We start from the raw sequence: 22,872 nt of genomic DNA, 5'->3' as shown, positions 1-22,872 counted from the left end.
ATTTTCAAATCTACGACAGTTTGCTCCTAGTATTGTACTAGGTTATTAAAAAAATAGAAGAGATTGGGATTAAGTAGCATTTGCTAAAATGAACTAAACACAATTTACATTGTGCTCAGTACATAGTTGATAGGTGTACATAAGCTATGCAACTGAAGATGAAGCTTCCAAAATCTTTAAAAAAATCTTTGTATATTTTGGCTCAGAAGCTTCAAGTTATTATTTAAATATACTTAGATGCTTTTCCTCATTCCCAAATATCAAAATTATTAATATAGAACAACTTTCTCCCTTCTACCTGGATGAAATGCTTGATAAACATTTATGTAACAAAAAGGAGTACAAATATAAAACTGACCAACAGAAAGGTTTGCAAACTTTTCTACCAAGATAATTAGTTTGAAAAACTACTTTTTGATTAAATATGCACATGTACAGATAAAAAGGTTAATTTCAAATCAAAACCAAAAAAATAGAGAGTTCCTAAAGGAAACATAAAAAATAATTTATATAATTTAAAAAACCTATTTTAGTTATTGAGTGTTATTTACTTTTTTTTTTTACCTTCAAGTTTCTAAGTTCAAAACAAATGTACTGAGTAAGCAGAATTCTGATCCATTTTAATATGAGGATTTGAAAGTCTGAAATTTAGTCATTCCTAATTTGTTTAGCCTTGTTAATATTCTAGCACTTTGCAGCTTAGGTTGACCCCCCAATTGGGTTTTCTAATCAATATTAAAGTTGATTATGCTTTTCTAGAATCAACCATATGCATAGAAATTGTGCTGATTCCTTGATTCTCTGCATGAAGCTTTATTGGGATTCACAAATGGATTTATCTTTGGTTTCTTTTGAGCTACCAACCTGTTAGACTGAAGTCACTTGAGATGGGAGAGCAGGAGAGAGGGGTAGAGGAGGAAAGAAAGGATGGTGGCAGCAATCAAAGATTTGTGATTGGAAGACAATAGTTCAAGTCAGTGCTGGCACAGTATGTTACAAACTATTGATTCAGCCTGGGTTTAAAATGAAGGAAAGGGGGCATTCCAATAATTCAAGAATCAGCTGTATTCTCCTTAAAAGAGTTTTCACAGTCTATTAGCCCTTCCTTATAGCATCTGTTTTCTATTATAGCAGCATCAGCATTTTCAGGCTCTATATACCCTTCCCAAACCCTCTACCTAGCTGGATTCCAAGCTTTCATTGACTTGAATATGTAGTACCATCTAATTATAAAAGGATTTGTTCTGGCTAAAGTAGTCATTTATGGGGAAGAAAAAAATCAAATAATACATATTTTCTGAAACTTATGAGATAGAGAAAATAAAATGCATTTCCCTGGTTGATAACTTGTAAGCTTTGTTTATTAAAGACATTGTAAAAAATCTTTCAATTATGACTATACAGTATCTTAAAAATATGAGTATCCTCTTGATTTATATGATTCATGCTTTAAAAGAGTTTATATTTTAGCATTATCCTCTGTGATAGAATAGCATTTTATATTGATGGCCCTACATTGAATCTTAAATCATTTTAAAATGAAAGTTTAAAGATTATCAAAAATAAAGCAAGAAACTATAATGAAAAAAAATTTTAAATGAGTGCACTCTGATGATTATGAAAACTTTTAAAAATATGGTAGTAAGCACTGGGTAAGTAAGATCTTTAATCTTCATCATATACATAAGTAAGAATTTCCCATATCCATATAAGACAGCACCACATTTTTGTCACATGAGTTTCCCTTGCTTTTCTGGTGGCCACTGAAGAGAAGGCTACCAAGTCACTGATCATTGATGGAATATGGAAAGGTAAGACATTGTGTGTACCAACTTAAGGGTCCCTGGAGCCAGAGGAGTGGGTTGAAGGAAGGAGTCAGGAAATGGGAAGATTGCGAAAACAGGGCAAAATTTCTATAGGAGGAGGAGGGGGAGGAAAAGGGAGAAGAAAGGAGGAAGAGAAGGAAACAGAGGAGGAGGGGGAAGAAGAAGGAAAGAAGTAAGCAGAAGAAACAGATAAAACAGATGAAGAGGAAAAGAGAAGGAGGAAGAGGAGGAAGGACTCACTAGAACTTAGAATTCAAAAATAGAAAGGACTTAGTATATAAATTTACTAGAGAATATCTTTAAAATGTTGAAGATATAAAAAGGTATAAAGATATAAAAAGATGAAGATATTAATTACCACGTAGCCCAGTATTGGACTAGATGATGCAGTGTATAGATGACTAGGTGTGAAGTCAGATAGACCTGAATTCAATTCCAGCACTATTTTTCTTTATCTGGTCTTGTCACATCTCTCCCTTTCTCCACAGTCTGTCAGAAATCTCTGCTGTGGTTTAACAATCACATTCTCCAGAACTTTTAGAACCCAGTGATGTAGTAAAATCAGGCTGGTTCACTGGAAAATTCATAATGGGCAGTCTAGTGTTTTCTTCTCATCCCTTATCTACCTTGACTTTCAGCACAATATTAAACATACTAGTCTTCTCAATGTATTCCTCATGCAAAAAAAAAATTCATACCATTTAGCAGAAAAAAAAAACAAAAGATTTCATAAGTCCTTTTTTGTGAATTTTTTGTTCATTTTTCAATTTCCATCTCAAATGTTCATATGGATTACTTGTGTCTGACTTGTGATAAAAAACATTCTGAGCTCATATTAGTTTGATCAGCCGGACTGGAACACATTGTAACTTGATGCCAACATAGTGGGGTCATTTTGGTCCTTTTCAAGAATGGAGGACTTTGTTACAACCAACCAGGCATTTTCATTATCATTTACCCTGAATGGCTAGCCTGTCCTTTGTATAATTTTCCTCTTTTTTCAAAAAAAGACTTTGAAAGTCCTTTTTTCAATTTGAGGGGTACCAAGGTGGCACAATATATGGAATCCTACTCCTACAGGAAGAAAGACTTGACTTCAAATCTAGATTTAGATACTAATTAGTTGTAATTATAGTAATTAGATACTAATTAGATACTAATTACTTAATCCTGTTTACCTCAGTCCTTGATCAATAAAATGATACAAGGTAAGAAATGGCAAACCACTCCAGTATCTTCGACAAAAAACCCCAAGAGTCAGACACAACTACAAATGACAGAAAAACAATACATTATTGGATGTTACTATCATGTTCAAATCATTCTACTCTCTAGCACTCCTGATAAAATATTTTCCTGGGACTGGTGCATATTTAAATTCATCTTAAATTACTTGCTCTTGCTTTCATCTTCTCAAATGTACCATTCTCTTTGTACCATTTTTGGTTTGTTTAGAAAATTATTTCTTCTTTTTATCATCACAACTGTTTATGCTTTAAGTTTATGAGAATTTCCCACAACTCCTTGTCCTATAGCTTTTGAAGCCATGAAATACACATCATTTTTCTGAATCCTTTAAAATTGTTTGTCCAAGATGTAGAATATACATCTGGTTACTTTGTCATTTTCCACAAATTTTGTTGTCACCCCTGAACAATGACATGAAAAGAGCCTTGAGAAAGCTTTTCACCAGAAAACCAGCTCTCTCCCTATGATTATAGACATCCTGCTGGGCCTGGGTACCTGTGTCTTAAACAATTCATCAATGAATTAATAAATTTTCAGTAAAACTCTCCAAATTTGATTAATGAAGTAAATTGCTCACCTTCTAACTACACTAATGGTGATATACTGAGATACTGAGTTTTGCTGCTCCTGCTGGTACTACTAACTTCTCAGTTGAGTAATCACCTAATCTCCTGTGCCTCTGTTTCCTCATATTAGGAATGAAGGGGCAACTACAAAGGGAGTAATGTATAGAGCTACACAAAATGAGATTCTTCAACTTACAAACTTTTGTACCTAGAACACTGAATACTCTTCATTGTGAGAGGTAAACTTGAACCCTGGTCTTCTTGATTTCAAGACTTACCCATCTGTTTTCTATGCTATACTATTGCTCTAAGAAAAGCTGACAATAAGTAGTTAAACTGACAAAAATAGGAAAGCTTTTAGGAACTAAAGCAGAGTAAATCAGATATGTCACCACATTTGTTTTTATGGTTTAGTACTTTTTTGGGTTGTTTGCTCATTTTTCTATTCTATTTTCAGATTTTGGAGTTTTATGTTAGTTGGAAACTGTTTATCTTTTTTAGGTAAATCTCACTGTCTTAAGATTTAAACTTTTTCATCCTGCTGTTTTGACAGATTGTTCAGGAGGCCTATAAATTGTGGATACTTCAAAGGTGGTATGATCTAGGGAGAATTGTGATACTGCTCCCTCCCTGGTCTATGCTCTGGTCCAGATACCATCCCTTCTCCCTCTCAAAACAAAATAAAACAAACAAACAAACAAACAAACAAAAACTCCCCTCTTCCCTGGAACAAAGTACATGTGAGATTAGAGATGTAGTTTGGATCCAGGTGATAAAGAGATAAAATAGCTATATGGAGCAAATTTTCCTACAAATCAGTTTACTGTTTCATTGATAGTCTGGACTTAAGAAAGTGATGGAAAAAATATTGACAAAATAGATTAAACTTAAACTTAAAAATATTTTACCCCAGAGACCTGCAATTAAACATTTATCACATTACCATTGCTTACATTATATGAATCAGAATTTCATTGTGCTAATTCCATTCATAATCCCAAGAAGAATTCTTTTATTTTTCTGATCAAACTAAAGAACAAAATCTTCAAATAGTGTGACTGCATTATTCAAAGTCACAAAAATGCAAGAGGAAGAGAGATGGAATAAGAGAAAATCAAAATTGTTAGGCATCTAGCTAAAGAATTCTTTTTTTTTTTAGTGTTTATTTAATTTCTGGAATGAGAAAAACATTTCCATAACATGGTAGAATATTGGGAAACAAAGATAATTACACATGAACCTTCAAGTCTGTTACTTTAAATATTTGTTATTCATTTTAAATATATGAAAAAAATATTGTATACATTTCTTTTTTTCTTTTTCTCCTCCACCCTGCCCTAGAGATGGCTACCATTAGACACAAATATGTGAAGTCATTCTATATATACTTCTATTTATCAAATCTTCATCTGGATACAGATGGAATCCTCCTTCATATATACTTTGTAGTAGATTGAGGTATTTATAATAATCTGATAGCCACTCAAAGATTTGCTTAAAATAATATTGGTGTTACTGTATGCAATGTTTTCTTGGTTCTGCTCATTTCACTATCTAAAATTTCATGCAAGTAGATCCATGCTTTCCCAAGATCAATGAGCTTATTGTTTCTTACATTACATTAGTATGCCATCATAATCACATACAAAAACTTATTTAAACATTCCCAATTAATTGGAGAATCATTCCTGCAATTTTCAGTTCTTTGCCACTGCTAATATAACTTCTGTACATATTTTAAAACATATAAGTTCTATTCTTTTTTTCCACTAATGATCTTTGGAAATAAACTTAATGATGGTATTATATAAGTCCAGATTATTCTCCAAAATGTATGGGCGCATTTACATGTGTTTTATCTTGAAGAAGTCATTGAAGATTATGGAAAATGGAAACATATGACAAGATTTGGGGTTAAAGATGATCATTTTGATATTCATATAAAGGATAGATGTGAAAGGGAAGATTTTCCTACCAACTTTCCTCAATTACTTTCCTTAGGAGATAGACCCAGCAAAAGATTGAAGGTCCATAGTCAGAGGAAATATTGCTACTTATCACACTAGAGACTCTCCTCATTGCAAATGAGGGAAGATCAGACTGGTAGGTGCAACAGGAAATAGAAGATGTCTTCTATTGGCACAGGTGAAAGGTTCACCAAGCCCTTTACAACCTTCCCCCAGGGTATATACACAGCTTTGGTATTATCCAATTTGATCCCCAAAACAACCCCCTGAGTTCAATATTAGTATTGTCTCCATTTTACAGTTAAGTGACTTTCTTATGGTCACACAGCTAATCAGTATTTTGAGGCTAGATTTGAACTCAAATCTTCCAATCTCTAGAACCAATACTTTCTGCCATTACATTGTGAGCTCCTTAAGAACAGAAACTGTCTCTTGCCTCTCTTTGTATCCTCAGTACTTAGCACAGTGCTTTCCTGATTGATTTATTGACTGACTATCCATTGTTACTTAGTGATGAGGTAGATACCTAATGTTGAGGTAACAAGGAACCAAATGATGAGATTATAGGGAACCAAATGATGAGGTAAATGATGAAGTTTATAGCTCATTAAAATTAGGATTAATTGAAGTCTAGTGGCAAGTACAAAGGAAGCTATAGGATGGAATGGAAAAAGCACCAGTCATGAGTTCAAATCCAGCATCACACACTTGACACTTATGGTGTGACCCTGGACAAGTCACTTAACCTCAATGCCTTGCCCCAAATCGATAAATAAATAAATAAAGTATGATTTTTCAAAGTAGGATCAAATGGTATAATATTTTTTAAATGTATAACATATAGTAAAGTGCTTGGCATAATGGAAAGTTCTTAATAAATACATTTTTTTCTCCTACAGTTTCTTCAAAATTTAAATTAGTATATTTAAACTACTTTGCACTCTCTCAACAGAGATTGGTTATCTTCCCAAAATTTTTCCAACAATCATCATTTGTATCTTTTGTCATATTTCCAGATTAGAAGGGTAACAGGTAAAACTGCAGAGAATAGTTACCATGATTGGGAACAATAACTTCCTAAATCATTTGTAGCTAAATTTTTGTTCATAAAATATGTTTCCATCCTTTGATGCTTGTTTAGTGGAGAATGTCCTTTGTGTTATAAATTTCTTCTAAATTACTTAAATATTTTGATTCTCAGTCTGTTAGCAGTGATATTTTTAATGTAATCAAATGTTTTCCCATTATTTCATTTCTCTTCTAATTCTATCTTTATTGATTTGATTTATATTAAAATGTCCAAACCAACTTTAAATTCATCATTCTTATTTTATCTCCTTTACCAATAGACTTATGGAAGAAGGAAATCAAACACGCATCTCCGAGTTTATTCTCCTGGGCCTTTCAAACAAGCCTGAAGAGGAAAGGCTTCTGTTTTTCCTGTTCCTGGCCATGTACCTGATCACAGTGCTATGGAATCTGCTCATCATTTTGGCCATTAGAACTGACTCCCACCTTCACACTCCTATGTACTTCTTCCTTACCAATTTGTCCCTTGTTGACATCTGCTTCACCTCCAGCACTGTCCCCAAGATGTTGGTTAACTACATATGTGGAAATAAAGCAATTTCTTATGTTGCATGTCTGACACAAATGTTCTTCTTCAGCTGGTTTGCAGGATTAGATAGTGTCATCCTTGCTTCCATGGCCTATGATCGTTATGTGGCCATCTGTGCCCCACTACACTATACTATGATCATGACCCAAAAAGTCTGTGCCTCTCTAGTAGCAGTGTGCTGGACCTGGGCCTGTATTGATGCCTTGATTCATACAGCCTCCATAACCCGACTTTCATTCTGTGGCCACAATGAAATACATCATTTCTTCTGTGATCTCAGTACAGTCACAAGGTTGGCCTGCTCAGATACCTCGTTCAATGATTTGATGGTCTACACAGTAGGAGGACTGACTGCTGTCATGCCCTTTATTGGCGTTCTCATCTCCTACACTTGTATTTTCATCACAGTACTGAAGATCCCATCAACTCATGGGAAAAAGAAAGCTTTCAACACTTGTGGCTCCCACCTTGCTGTGGTCTGTCTCTTTTATGGAACAATCATTGAAGTTTACTTCAACCCCACATCCACCCATACTGCCCAAAAGGACACAGCATCAACTGTGATGTACACTGTAGTCACCCCCATGCTGAATCCTTTCATCTACAGTGTAAGAAACAATGATATGAAAAGAGCCCTGAGGATGCTTTTTACCAGAAAACCAGATCTCTCCCTATGATTGTAAACATCCTGGTAGGCCTGGGTACCTGTGTCTCAAGCACTTCATCAATGAATTAATAAATTTTCAATAAACTATCCAAATTTGATTAATGAAGTCACTTGGAATTCTTTCCTACATTAGGGTTGATGTACTGAGATAAGAATGTCATAGGAACTTTGCTTCTCCTTCTGGTTCCACCCACTTTTTAGCTGAGCAATCACCTTATGTTCAGTGCCTCAGTTTTCTCATATGAAAATGAAAGGACAACTATACAGGGATACTTTTGTAGAGTTAGACAAGTTTTTTGTTTTTATTAATAAAATTTTTTGACAGTATATATGCATAGGTAATTTTTTACAATATTATTCCTTGTACTCCCTTCTGTTCTGAATTTTTCCCTCCTTCCCTCCTCCCCTTCCCCCAGATGGCAGGCATTCTCATACATATTAAATATGTTATAATATGTCCCAGATAAAAGATATATGTGCAGAACCGAATTTTGTTGTTGTAGTTGTTGCAAAAGAAGAATTGGATTCGGAAGGTAAAAATAACCTGGGAAGAAAAACAAAAAATGCAAACAGTTTATACTTATTTTCCAGTGTTCCATCTCTGAGTATAGCTGATTCTGTCCATCACTGATCAATTGAAACTGGATTAGATCTTCTCTATGTTGAAGATATCCACTTCCATCAGACTACATCCTCATAGAGTATTGTTGTTGAAGTGTATAATGATCTCCCTACTAGGAGATCATTTCACTCAGCATAAGTTGATGTAAGTCTCTCCAAGCCTGCATTCCTCCTGTTGGTCATATCTTACAAAACAATAATATTCCATAACCTTCATATACCATAATTTACCCAACCATTCTCCAATTGATGGACATCCATTCATCTTCCAGTTTCTAGCCACTACAAAAAGGACTGCCACAAACATTTTGGCACATACAGGTCCCTTTCCCCTCTTTAGTATTTCTTTGGGATATAATCCCAATAACAGCAATGCTGGGTCAAAAGGTATGCACAGTTTGATAATTTTGGGGGCATAATTCCAAATTGCTCTCCAGAATGGCCGGATTCTTTCACAACTCCACCAACAATGTATCAGTGTCCCAGTTTTCCCACATCCCCTCCAACATTCATCATTATTTGTTCCTGTCATCTTAGCTAATCTGACAGGTGTGTAGTGGTATCTCAGAGTGGTCTTAATTTGCATTTCTCTGATCAGTAGTGATTTGGAACACTCTTTCATATGAGTGGAAATAGTTTCAATTTCATCATCTGAGAATTGTCTGTTCATATCCCTTGACCATTTATCAATTGGAGAATGGTTTGGTTTCTTATAAATTAGGGTCAGTTCTCTATATATTTTGGAAATGAGACCTTTGTCAGAACCTTTACTTTTAAAAATATTTTCCCAATTTGTAATTTCCCTTCTAATCTTGTTTGCATTAGTATTGTTTGTACAGAAACTTTTTAGTTTGATGTAATCAAAATCTTCTATTTTGTGATCAATAATGATCTCTAGTTCTCCTCTGGTCATAAATTCCTTCCTCCTCCACAGGTCTGAGAGGTAGACTATTTTCTGTTTCTCTAATCTATTTATTATCTCACTCTTTATGCCTAAATCATGGACCCATTTTGATCTTATCTTGGTATATGGTGTTAAGTGTGGATCCATATCTAATTTCTGCCATACTAATTTCCAGTTTTCCCAACAGTTTTTTCCAAATAATGAATTTTTGTCCCTAATGTTGGTATCTTTGGGTTTGTCAAAGATTAGATTGCTGTAGATGTACCCTTTTATGTCCTTTGTATCTAATCTGTTCCACTGATCAACTAGTCTATTTCTTAGCCAATACCAAATGGTTTTGGTGACTGCTGCTATATAATATAGCTTTAGATCAGGTACACTTAGACCACATTCCTCTGACTTTTTTTTCACTAGTTCCCTTGCAATTCTCGGCCTTTTATTCTTCCATATGAATTTTGTTGTTATTTTTTCTAGGTCATTAAAATAGTTTCTTGAGAGTCTGATTGGTATAGCACTAAATAAATAGATTGGTTTGGGGAGTATTATCATCTTTATTATATTTGCTCGGCCTATCCAAGAGCACTGAATGTCTTTCCAATTATTTAAATCTGACTTTATTTTTGTGGCAAGTGTTTTGTAATTTTTCTCATATAATTCCTGACTATTCTTTGGTAGATGGATTCCCAAATACTTTATACTGTCAACATTTGTTTGGAATGGAATTTCTCTTTGTATCTCTTGCTGTTGCATTTTGTTGGTGATATATAAAAATGCTGAGGATTTATGTGGATTTTTTTTTTTTTTGTATCCTGCCACTTTGCTAAAATTCTGAATTATTTCTAATAGCTTTTTAGCAGAGTCCTTGGGGTTCTCTAAGTATACCATCATGTCATCTGCAAAGAGTGATAGTTTGATTTCCTCATTTCCTACTCTAATTCCTTGAATCTCTTTCTCGGCTCTTATTGCCGAGGCTAGCGTTTCTAGTACCATATTGAATAGTAATGGTGATAGTGGGCAACCTTGTTTCACTCCTGATCTTACTGGGAAAGGTTGCAGTTTATTTCTATTGCATATTACTGACGGTCTTAAATATATGCTCCTGATTATTCTAAGGAATAGTCCATTTATTCCTATACTCTCAAGAGTTTTTAGTAGGAATGGATATTGGATTTTATCAAATGCTTTTTCTGCATATATTGAGATGATCATATTGTTTTTATTAATTTGATTATTAATATGGTCTATTATACTAATAGTTTTCCTAATATTAAACCAGCCCTGCATTCCTGGTATGAATCCTACTTGATCATAGTGTATTATCCTGGGGATGATTTTCTGAAGTCTTTTTGCTAATATCTTATTTAAGATTTTAGCATCAATATTCATTAAGGAAATTGGTCTATAATTTTCTTTCTCAGTTTTCGATCGACCTGGTTTAGGTATCAGTACCATGTCTGTGTCATAAAAGGAGTTTGGTAGGGCTCCTTCATCCCCTATTTTTTCAAATAGTTTATATAGCATTGGGGCTAATTGTTCTTTAAATGTTTGGTAGAATTCACATGTAAATCCATCTGGTCCTGGGGATTTTTTCCTGGGGAGTTGATTAATAGCTTGTTCTATTTCTTTTTCTGAAATGAGACTATTTAAGCAATTTATCTCCTCCTCTGTTAATCTAGGAAGCCTATATTTTTGGAGGAAGTCATCCATTTCACTTAAGTTATCAAATTTATTGGCATAAAGTTGGGCAAAGCAACTCCTTATTATTTCTCTAATTTCCTCTTCATTGGTGGAAAGATCCCCCTTTTCATTTGTAAGACTAACAATTTGATTTTCCTCTTTCTTTTTTCTGATCAGATTTACCAAAGGTTTATCTATTTTATTGGCTTTTTCATAAAACCAACTCTTAGTTTTATTTATTAATTCAATAGTTTTTTAACTTTCAATATTATTGATTTCTCCTTTTAATTTTTGTATTTCAAGTTTAATTTTTGGTTGGGGGTTTTTAATTTGGTCTTTTTCTAGCTTTTTAAGTTGCAAGCCCAATTCGTTAATCTTCTCTTTCTCTATTTTCTTCAAATAAGCCTCTAAAGATATAAAATTTCCTCTTATTACTGCTTTAGCTGTATCCCACAGATTTTGGTATGATGTCTCATCATTGTCATTATCTTGGGTGAAATTATTAATTGTTTCTATAATTTGCTGTTTCACCCAGTCATTCTTTAAGATGAGATTATTCAGTTTCCAATTACTTTTTGGTCTATTTACCCCTAACTTTTTACTGAATCTAGCTTTTATTGCATTGTGGTCTGAGAAGAAGGCATTTGTTATTTCTGCCTTCCTACATTTAATTTTGAGATCTTTATGTCCTAATATATGGTCAATTTTTGTATAGGATCCATGAACTGCTGAGAAGAAAGTATATTCCTTTCTATTGCCATTCAGTTTTCTCCAAAGGTCTATCATACCTAGTTTTTCTAATGTTCTATTTACTTTTTAAATTTCTTTCTTGTTTGTTTTGTGGTTTGATTTGTCTAAATCTGAGAGTGCAAGGTTGAGATCTCCCACTATTATAGTTTTACTGTCTATTTCTTCTTGCAACTCTCTTAACTTTTCCTTTAGAAAGTTAGATGCTATACCACTTGGTGCATATATGTTTAGTATTGATATGGCTTCATTATTTATGCTACCTTTCAGCAGGATATAGTTTCCTTCCTTATCTCTTTTAACTAGATCAGCTTCTGCTTTTGCTTGATCTGAGATAAGGATAGCTACCCCTGCTTTTTTGGCTTTACCTGAAGTATAATAGATTCTGCTCCAACCTTTTACCTTTACTCTATATGTATCTCCCTGCTTTAAGTGTGTTTCCTGTAAACAACATATTGTAGGGTTCTGATTTTTGATCCAGTCTGCTATCCGTCTCCGTTTGATGGGAGCGTTCATCCCATTCACATTTACAGTTAAAATTACTAATTCTGTATTTTCTGCCATCATATTATCCCCAGATTATGCTTTTTCCCTTGACCCCCCTGAACCCCTTCCCCAATATTTAATTTATAGACCCCCCCCCAGTGATGCGCAGCCCTCCCTTTTTTTAGTATCCCTCCCCCCTTCCTCCAAGTCCCTTCCCTTATTCTCCTTTTCCTTTTCCCTTTTCCTCTCCCCCCTTTTAATGAGGTGAGAGAGAATTCTTTGAAAAACAAATATGTCAATTATTTACTCTTTGAGACTCTTCTGATGAGAGTAAGATTTACACAATGTTTCTCCCCCTCTCTAAATTCCCTCAGATATGGTGTATTTTCTATGCCTCTTCCTGAGATATAGTTTCCCTCTTTTTATCAATCCTTCTCCTTTTTCTGATACTACCCTCTTCCCTTTACTACACCCCCCCTTTTTTTCTTTTATATCAGTAAAATCAAATTATCCATGCGTACTTTCTATATACCCACAACAGAGATACAGTTCTCAAGGGTTCTGTGTACCTTTTTCTGTTTCTCTTCAGTCTTGTGGATGTAGATCAACTTTTTTGTTTAAGTCTGTTTTTTTTTCTTAGAAACATATGGAATTCCTCTATTTCATTGAATGACCATCTTCTTCCATGGAAAAAGATGCTAAACTTAGCTGGGTAGTTTATTCTTGGTTGCAATCCTTGATCATTTGCCTTTTCGGAATATCAGGTTCCAGGCCCTTCTATCTTTTAATGTGGAGGCAACCAGATCTTGGGTGACCCTTATTGTGGCACCTTGGTATTTAAATTGTTTTTTTCTAGCTGCTTGCAGGATTTTCTCCTTTGTGTGGTAATTCTGCAGCTTAGCCACAATATTGCGTGGTGTTCTTTTTTTAGGGTCTATTTCAGAAGGAGTTCGATGAATTCTTTCAACATCTACTTTCCCTTCTGTTTCTATTATCTCTGGACAGTTCTCTTTGATAATTTCCTGTAAAATAGAATCTAGGCTCTTTTTTTGGTCATAGTTTTCGGGAAGTCCAATGATCAGCAGATTATCTCTCCTAGATCTATTTTCCAGGTCTATAGATTTTCCCAGTAAGTATTTGACGTTATTCTCCAGCTTTTCATTTTTTTTTTTTGTTTTGTTTGACTGATTCTTGGGTTCTCAATACCAGTATCTCTTTTACATATCCCAAAATATTCCCCAAGGCCTGTAACATGAGATCTCATTGACCCCAAGATTTCTCATTTCTATCTCAAATCACTTCACCCATGAGATTATTTTTTTTAAAACATCTGCCATAGATCATTAGAGACCAGTTCATTTTACTTCCTCATATCCAGACTCAAATTATGGATGAAAATGAACTTTATACTCAATTGCAAAGCATCCTTTCTACTATTAATGCTTTTAATGCCATGGAAGATGAGGATGGATGTAAGTTTGCCCTTCCAGATCAGTCCCAGAGAATCTTGTCTAGTATTGTCCCTTTGGTATCTGGTACATGGTACCTGAAGAGCAAGATGGAAACACTTTCCTGAATCCGACTCCATTGATTCTGCAGAGTACATAGATTCTTGATTCATTAAAGAAGGAGGAGATAGCTGAGTATCACCAAAGATCATATTCCAAAGGAGATCCTACACCCTAACATCCTGTCCAGAACCAAGAGTCATTTGAATGCTACCTCCATATCCAGACTCAATGTTTCTATGCCCACTTCTCTATTCCCATGGATCCCCAATTCTCCCTCCCGTACCTCTTCCAAAATTTCTTTTTCTCTTTTCTCAACATTTTTTGTCCAAACACTATTGGAGTATTCAAATAAAGATCGTGAGACTCTAAAAAATAGATGAGGCATTCTGCTTACCTATTTTAGGCAGGATTTGAAGGCCTTACCTGGGACCCAGACTCAGGCTTTCAAAGCCTCATAATATGGCTCTTCCTATGCACTTAATTGTCAAAACACAACAGTGTATTCCAAACATGACGAGTTCCAATCTGTCTGGAGATTGGGGAAGAGTGGTAGAAATGTCACATGGAAGAAAATAGAACAAGATTGAGTAGGAAGCCATTCTGATGGGTTGAGGGAAGGGAGACTCTTGGCTGGACCACTGAAAGGTCTAACTCCTAGAGAGTGGACCAGGATTTCTGGGCAGTGAAGCACTTGAGATCTTGCCATCCATAGTTCTTCGCACTCTGTTTTCTAGCTATGAACTCATAGTAACAGTGTCTGTCTTACCCCATAGATGGCACCACTAATTTAAGAAATTAAATTTTCAATTCTTATCACCCCTTCTGTAGCAATCATTTCTCATCAGAGGGGCTCTTAAGGCTCTCCTCTCATAATAAAAACTCTACCTTGGAATCCCCTTACTTTAGGGATCTGAATGCTATTTGTCTTTCTACCTCCACTGTGTTGACCAACTTTACCTATACCCCATGCTGATGTTATTTCTCCCCTAGTCCTCCATATAGTGGAAGTGATCTTAAAGATTCTCTTGCAACTCTTTCATAGAGAGCAATTGCAGAACAGAACTTAAATGAGTGGCTAAGGTAGGGTTGATATTTGACCCCAGGGTTTTTTTTTTTTACTATAAATACTAAGTTTTAGCAAGTACAAAGGAAAGGTACTTATAAACTGATCAGAATTATCATGGAGGAGAAGGTTCTTTTGTAAATGCCCACCAGTCAATGGAGTAATCCCAATGGCTGAATCCTCCTTTAAAAAAAAAATTTAAAAAAAAGTAATTTAGCCCACTTTATGTCATTGCAGGTTGATTAGGAATTTAAATATTATGCCAGCAAGTTCTCTAAGAACTTCCCCTTCTTTATGGCATTTCCCCCTATTTATAGTTGGTTCATTAGAAACTTGTCACCCTTTGTAGTATTTTCTTCATTATGACATTTTTCCCTTGTTAATGGCTAAAACCTTCTTTTTAGATACTGTCCCACTATCAACAAAATTTTTGCCACTTGATTTGGAGATGATCTAATTCTATAAATTTTGAGAGACCCCAACACCAGCCTGAAACACCCATATATTTTTACATTACATTCATAAATCACCATTTATTTAGCCATTTCCCAGCTGATGGACATCCACTCAGTTTCCAGTTTCTTGCCATTCCACAAACGGTCACTACCAACATTTTTCCACATGTTGATCCTTTTCCCTGTTACATGATACCTTTGGGATACCGACTAGGAATAGGCTTTTAATTATTTACATTCTTGTCATTTTGATAGGGGCATATGTTTGGACTTCTCCTTGGCTGGGTGCAATATAATCTGAGTCTGTCCCTTGAATTGGAACCTTCATTGTACAAGTGTAGAACAGTAAGTTGATGGAGAACAGGACTTTGAAGCCACCACTCATTATGCCCATCACATTTATCTACTTACCAAAACCAAGTAGCTGATGGGAGCACCTCCAAGTTCTATAACAGAAGATTCCATGGACTCCAAAGCCTCTCAGCTGTATTGAAAAAGAACTTTACTCAGGAGCACATGCTCTCTCTTGTACCACATATCCAGTTTCAGCCAATACCATTTCCATCCATCCATTAACTTTTAAGAACAATTCCAGCTACCAGCCCCATGACTACTCCTCAATTGTTGATGTTGACAAGAAAGATGAAGACCACAGATCAGGATGTGTCTCAGGATATATCCCAGGGAGTCTCTTCCACTTAATTCCCTTTGGGAATTCCCCTAGGAAATAATTGGAAACAGTCCCCCAAACTCAACAGTCCAAATTCCACAGATGTCCACCCAGTTGAGAATGTAGAGACTGGTAACATCAAACAAGATCCCAATTTCACAGGACTTCCCTGCCACTCTAACATCTTGTGCCCATGATCCAGAAATGTATGAATGCTACCCTCCAAATCCAGGCTTACTGTATCTATCCTCACTTCTCTATCCACATGGACCCCCACCATTCTTCCTTCTACATCTGTATTTCCTTCCCAACATCTATATCCAAATAAGATAGGAACCCCAAAGCAAGGACAACAAAAGTAATCTCATTATAAACTTCAGGCAGGAATAGCCTGTTAGATTCCTTGTCTAATTCCTTATACTCTAGTTTTCCTCTTGTTCTCATTCTACTTTTCTTCCTCCTCACTGGAGATGAAGGCAAAAAGTCTTTGAGGGACTCCTTTTCTTATGTCCCTTTATGAATAAAATTCTGAGAAAATCTAGAATATTGAAAATCAGTTTATTAACTAGAAGACCAATAATCCAGAAACTGATAGTCAATGGTATTTCTCTGTGACAAAACACTCAGAAAAGGCAGCATTTAATGTTACTGGAAATGTTTCCCTTCTGACAAGAACTTCCCTTGATAAGGGAATGTTCTCTGCCATTGATGCACATTCCCTGAGATTTGGGTCACAAGTACTCAGTACTTCCCTATTCTTTATAATAAAGGAGGAGCCCTAGTTATGAGATGGAGCTGTCTCCAAGGACGTGGCCAAGAAAACCCATTCTGTTTGGGCTAACTTTCTCCTTTGTGAGCCATGCTGCCCTAAAGTGTAATGATGACAAAGGGACTGGAGCACCTCTTGCTAGCACTGATCTGCTCAGTTTAGCTTTTATGTATGGGATAAACAGGTCCAGACCAGAGCTTGGTATGTGATCTCTTTCTTAGAAGGTTATTCTAAGTCAGCAAAAAAATTTAAAGAGAAGGAAACATTACTAATTAACATTAATATAGGAAAAGAAACGGTTTTTTGTTGTTTTTTTTTGCTGTATGTGTAAATCTCTTTTTCTTTTTTTTTTTTTTTTTTTTTTTTTTTTTTCTTTTTCTGAGGCTGGGATTAAGTGACTTGCCCAGGGTCACACAGCTAGGAAGTGTCTGAGACCAGATTTGAACTCTGGTCCTCCTAAATTCCAGGCTGGTGCTCTATCCACTGGGCCACCTAGCTGCCCCTTTTAGGCTGCTTCTTAAAAAAAAAAAAAAAAAAAAAAAAGACAAATTTGGCCCTTATGTTTGCAGAAGGTGTATATTATGGGATCTAGGTTCTGTTATCTTGAAAGACTTAAAATGTAGCTAGTCAAAAGGAACATCTAAAGGTTACAATTAGAAAGAACACAGGAAAAAATTGTTACATGGTCTTAAATGTGTATGGCATAGAGCAATCTTCACATTTGATAATTTTATTTGGCTTTGTAAATGTGACCAGCATATAATCACAATGTTGAAATGAGTAATTTTATGTTTATACATATTGGATTGAATATATTTTAACATGTTTAACATATAGTAAATTGCTTGCCCTCTAGGGGAGGGGGTGGGGAAAGGAGGATAAAATCTGAAACACTAGGCTATGCAAGGGTCAATGTTGTCTAATTATCCATGCATATGTTTTGAAAATAAAAAGCTTTATTTTTAAAAAAAGAAATGAGTAAATTTCTGTATAAGGCAATATGGAAGGGCATTCAAATGAATTAATGTCACCTTATTGATAATTAATGGGATCTCAAAATCTGGGCTCTCCCTTTTATTTTCTAAATGTTAACTATTGCTGTAGAAGCCCTGAGAGTTGGGGGGGGGTGGTATTGAGCTTCCCCCTTCTGTTCCCTTAATTAAAATGGAAAATATGATAACTTAGGTTATGGAATTCCTAATCAATCATCTTGCCTTTGCAACAATTTATTAAGCAGTATGTGGCTCTAAACTTTTATAAGTAAAGGTCTGAATCTGGGCACAAACTGGAAGGTCAACTTTAGGCTTCCCTTAAGGTAAAATCCTTCTGGCTCAGTTTCTGGTGAAAAGTCTTTATGAGTGGAAAATTTTGATAGGCACTAATATAGGCAACCAATAGTATTAGCAAATGTCATAGAATAAGTCAGGTGGGAAAATTTGTAATTAAAGAGGAATGACATACTGGGGAAATCAAGTTAGAAGAGTTTTATTACAATTAATGTCAGAAATCACTCTCCCAGATTTGAAACTTGAAACAATAGAACCCCACTGAAGGTCACAGAAACTTAATAGCATTTCTTGATGATCGTACCTATAATCAGACACAGATTTCTGACAGGAATGAGAAGTCTGATTAACAGAGTTTCTGGGTAAATAATAAACCAATTATTCGGCTAGCTGATTGTAAATTGACAGTGGTTTCTTTCAGTATCCAAACCCTGTTGTTGGTTGCTTTTGCCAATATGGGATGCAGGTTGGAAGAATGTTCAAGGTCTAGTCCACTTGGTAGGTTTTGGTTTGCATGGGTGTTAATAGGAATCATGTTTGTGAAGTTCTTGGGTAATGGGACTTAACTATTCTGTAGTCTCTTTTTGCATCCTGGTTCATAGATAAGATTTCAAGTATTACCTAGGCCGTTTTGAAACCCTGGAAAATGGAAAGAAGGGATGAATGTTATGTTCTTGATATTGACTGCATATGCAAGGTGTACTTGTTTCAAGAATATATACATTTTCATTTCAATAATTATTCTTCAATTACAGGTAAAACAATTTGAACCCACATAATTAATTGGAGTGCTCTCCCCACAAGCCCTTATGTAGGGAAACAATATATTGATTATAAACGTGACATCAGGTAAAGCATATTCGATATTAGCCATGTTGCAAAAGAAACAGAGAGAGAGAGAGAGAGAGAGAGAGAGAGAGAGAGAGAGAGAGAGAGAGAGAGAGAGAGAGAGAGAGAGAAGACCTACTTTATAATAAAGGGGCAGCTAGAAGGTGCATTGGACAGAGCACCAGCTATGAAGACTGGAGGACTTGAGTTCAAATACCACTTCAGACACTGACCACTTACAAGCAGTGTGGGCTAGCTACCCTTACCCAAATTAAAGTCAGAGATTCTCAAGGTAAAAATCAAAAAGGATTCATTGTGATAGCTGTATTCTGGATAAGAGTGTAATACACAAATTGTAAAACACAGGTTTGTATAGTTCTTAAACCCAAAAGATCTCCCACCGTCACTTCCTGACCTTTCTTCTCATTGCCTGGGAGTCCAAACATACATTGGAATCTACATAGAGACAAAGAATACTAGATGATAAGAAACAGTTTGCCAAAGAAACTTCACCTGGAGAAACAGATCTGCTAGGCACAGCTGCTCTAAGGATCAGTCTGTTCCAGAATGCCTCAGAGAAGCTTTCAGGGCACTAGAGGATTGCATTAGACACCCCCGAGCTAAATGAGCCTGAAGATATGATGGACTGATGACATGGACTATGGGAATGGGTTACTGAGCAAGAGGCACTTGACCTTCCTTCTCCTTCTCTATGCACCATTCTTGTGTGTAAGAGCAGCTTGCAAAAGGGGAAAGCCACCATCAGCTCCAGTCAATGCTTTGGTCAGTGTCTCTACTCCTGCCCCTCATACTAAAAGCTATCATGTTAAAACCCTTAAGCCTGAGAGATAAAAATCTTTAAGGAAGTATTTGTCCAGCCAGTAAGTACTCATTGAGGAGAATAAATCCCTCAGAGTATCAAGGGGCATAAGGTTGCTGAAGAAATAAATGGATTTAAGTTGTATCTTTTTACTGATATTAATTTGTAATATTCCCTTCTCTCTAAAATGATCACTTAATAGTTTAGCTGACCTAGAAAACTGTTTCTGACAGCTAAGAATGGAATCACATAGCAAGCCCTCCAAAACTTGGTCTGGATCTACACATGAAAGTCAAACTGAACTGGTAAAGGCCATCAAAAGCTACTCCAGTCACTTTATTGTCATCATTGTAGTTTAGGGCAACATGGCTCACAAAGAACAAATTAAGCATAAACAGAGTGGGTTTTCCTGCCCAGATTTGTGGAGGCAGCTTAAGCTCATCACCAGGCTTTCCTCCTTAATGATGAAGTAATGGAAAAGGACTAAGCACTTGTGGCCCAAGACACATGAAATATACATCCATCATGATGAACATTCCCATGTAAGGGAGGTTCTTGTCAGAAGGGAAATACATGGGAGGTGTCATGAAATGCTGCCTTTCTGAAAGTGTGCGACCATTGAGAAAAAACATATCCCATCTATTTGCAGATTATTTAACATCCTATTTACTAAATTGACTTTAATGCTCCAGGTTTCCCAGAATTTTATTCAGAACAGCCCTTGAAATGAGACATTGAGAAGGAAAGCATGTACATTAGAGATATTTTTCCTTCTTCTGCACCCAGGAGGAAAAGAGGTAGAATAAGGACAACAAAAAACAGGAGTATAAGGACTAAGCCATGCCCTCCAAAAGGCTATCTATATCTGGAGTAGGAAATGGAATTATTTTGTGAGGCTGTTTCTTGGGATTTCTATCTTGTTTGTATATAATTGTGGGGAAGGAAATATAGAGGTGGGGGAATAAAATGGTCCAGATCCATGTGGGTATGTAAGTGGAGACAAACACATTAAGCCTAAATTTGGGGAGTACCACTCACAGGTCCATGGATTCTGAGTAATAGATGTTGGAGTGTCAGAGATCTCCTGAGGAGTATGATGTTCTATGCTGTTCACTGCCTCCTAATTGGATACTGAATTAAGAGCTGGCACTGTGGCATGTGGGCTATTCAATTTGGGGGACTGATTTTAAGGGGCTCCTCATGCTGCAAGTTGATCAAAAGAGCATCCATGGAAGAGGTTTCCTGCAATCTATTCTCAGAGAAATTCTGACCCATCTCTTCCCTTTTCTTGTTAACATCCTGAACTGAAGGGCTATCCTGGAGCTGACCACCAAGGTTTGTTCTCTGTAGTCCATGGAAGGTAGGTGAAGGCAAATGGTATTTTTTCAACTGGAATAATATGTCATATGGAAGAGTATGTGCTTCTGAAAAAAAGCTATTTTCAATATAGATAAGAGGCTCTGGGGTCTATGGAATCTTCTGCTGTGGACCTTGAAAGTTACTCCAATGAGGTGCTTGGTATAGTATACAGGACAAAAGACATACTTAGCTCCTTGTAACAAACTCTTTAGTAGCTACTTGGACATCAGTCACTCAATCACATATGTTCATAATAATCAATTCTGGGGTTGGGGAGGAGGAGAAAGTGTCAACTCAATCAAGTGTAGAGATCCTGATTTTCCAGTAAGTAAATGTCAGAGACTTCGGTTAAATTCTTTTTTTTCCTCCTCCTGCAAGGTCCCAAACAGTCCTCCCAATTCTACTCCACCATTCTCCCCCTCACACTCACTCCTGCTTCTGAAGACTACAGGAAGGGGACTGCTGTGGGCCACTAGGGTGCAGTGGTGGGAAAAGAGAGAACTACTGTCCTTGTGTTAGGATTCTAGAAGGCTGGTATCACCTGAGGTCATGGTCTACGTGGTGCCCAACAATGAGTGCCCAGCTTGGTACTGAAAACTTCTAGACCAGAGAATTTACATTTTCCATACTCTTTATCTAAATCAATTTCACTGTCCACCACTGGATGAAAGAAGAATCTAAAAATATTTTGTCCTATGTTGTAGAATATTCCCTAGTAGAAAACAAAAGATGTTTACCACTATAATGATTTAACCTAAGTTTTAGAGTCTTTTGTTATTGGGCTTGGGTTTTTTTTTTGTTTTTGTTTTTTAGTGTTTTGTTTGTAGGAAGTGTTAAATGTCTGAGGTCAGATTTGAACTCTGGTGCTCAAGATTGGAGCTTTATCCACTGAGCCACCTATTTTTTTTTTTTTTACTGTATTCGCTCCGGTTTTTTACTCTACTCATTCATTTTTGGCTGTTCATTGCTGCTTATATACCTGCATCTTATTGTAGTAGCTTACATGTACTCTAGCCTTGGTTTATGACTTAAAGATTGCATTTTGTTTTCATCTGTTATCTCAACCGTTTGCTGTAGTTATAGAAATTTACCATGGAAGGAAAAATAAGGACATAAGCATAGTAAGGAGAAATTGCTCCCCCACCTTACTAGTAGTTCTAAATAAGAGTTATACATGCCAGAGTTTTAACTTATGGGTCACGTGAACTCCATATCGAATCACATTACTGAATGTGAGATTTGAGAAAAATTCGTTAACAGTAAAAGATACCAAATATTTTTCCAAGATATAATCTTTATGTAAAAATAAACAAGCAAACTACCTCAATAGTGTGAAAACAGCTTTTGTCTTTAATAAATAGACATATGTATACAAAAGAATTGTTTTCAAATAAAGTATTTATTTTCAATAATTGTCTGGTTCGTATACCTATTTTATATAACCATATACTTGGGGTCACATAATTTCTCTGGTGAAAAGGCTTTAGGAATGGAAACTTTTTAGGGGCCCTAATATAGGCAGCCAATTGTATTAGCAAATGTCATAGAATCAACCAGGTGGGAAAATTTGCCATTGAGGAAAAATGACATATGGGAGAAATCAAGTTAGAAGAGTTTTATTACAATTCATGTCAGAAATCACTCTCCCAGATTTCCTTGAAATAAAAGAACTCCATTGAAGTCATAGAAACAATAGCATTTCTTGATGATTGTACCAATAATCAGATACAAACCGCTGAGATGAATGAGAAGTCTGATTAACAGAGTTTCTAGATGATTAATAG

General features: G+C 35.8%; 1 protein-coding gene across 1 annotated transcript; it reads left to right on the top strand.

Moving 5' to 3' along the window:
- Positions 1 to 6,865: 6,865 nt before the first annotated feature.
- Positions 6,866 to 7,902, top strand: LOC141564147 (olfactory receptor 1M1-like). The gene has a single exon (XM_074306264.1). It carries the CDS (start codon positions 6,961 to 6,963, stop codon positions 7,900 to 7,902), a length of 942 nt encoding a protein of 313 aa, XP_074162365.1. The 5' UTR covers positions 6,866 to 6,960.
- The last annotated feature ends 14,970 nt before the right edge of the window (positions 7,903 to 22,872 follow it).

This window comes from Sminthopsis crassicaudata, chromosome 1 (assembly GCF_048593235.1).
Source record: "Sminthopsis crassicaudata isolate SCR6 chromosome 1, ASM4859323v1, whole genome shotgun sequence".
NCBI lineage: Eukaryota > Metazoa > Chordata > Mammalia > Dasyuromorphia > Dasyuridae > Sminthopsis > Sminthopsis crassicaudata.
Note: the sequence above shows the minus strand (reverse complement) of the source record. Positions and strands in the feature narration are given on the sequence as shown.

Excerpts from the sequence above, each read along its gene's own strand:
- LOC141564147 (XM_074306264.1), top strand. The coding sequence starts at position 6,961 with ATGGAAGAAGGAAATCAAACACGCATCTCCGAGTTTATTCTCCTGGGC.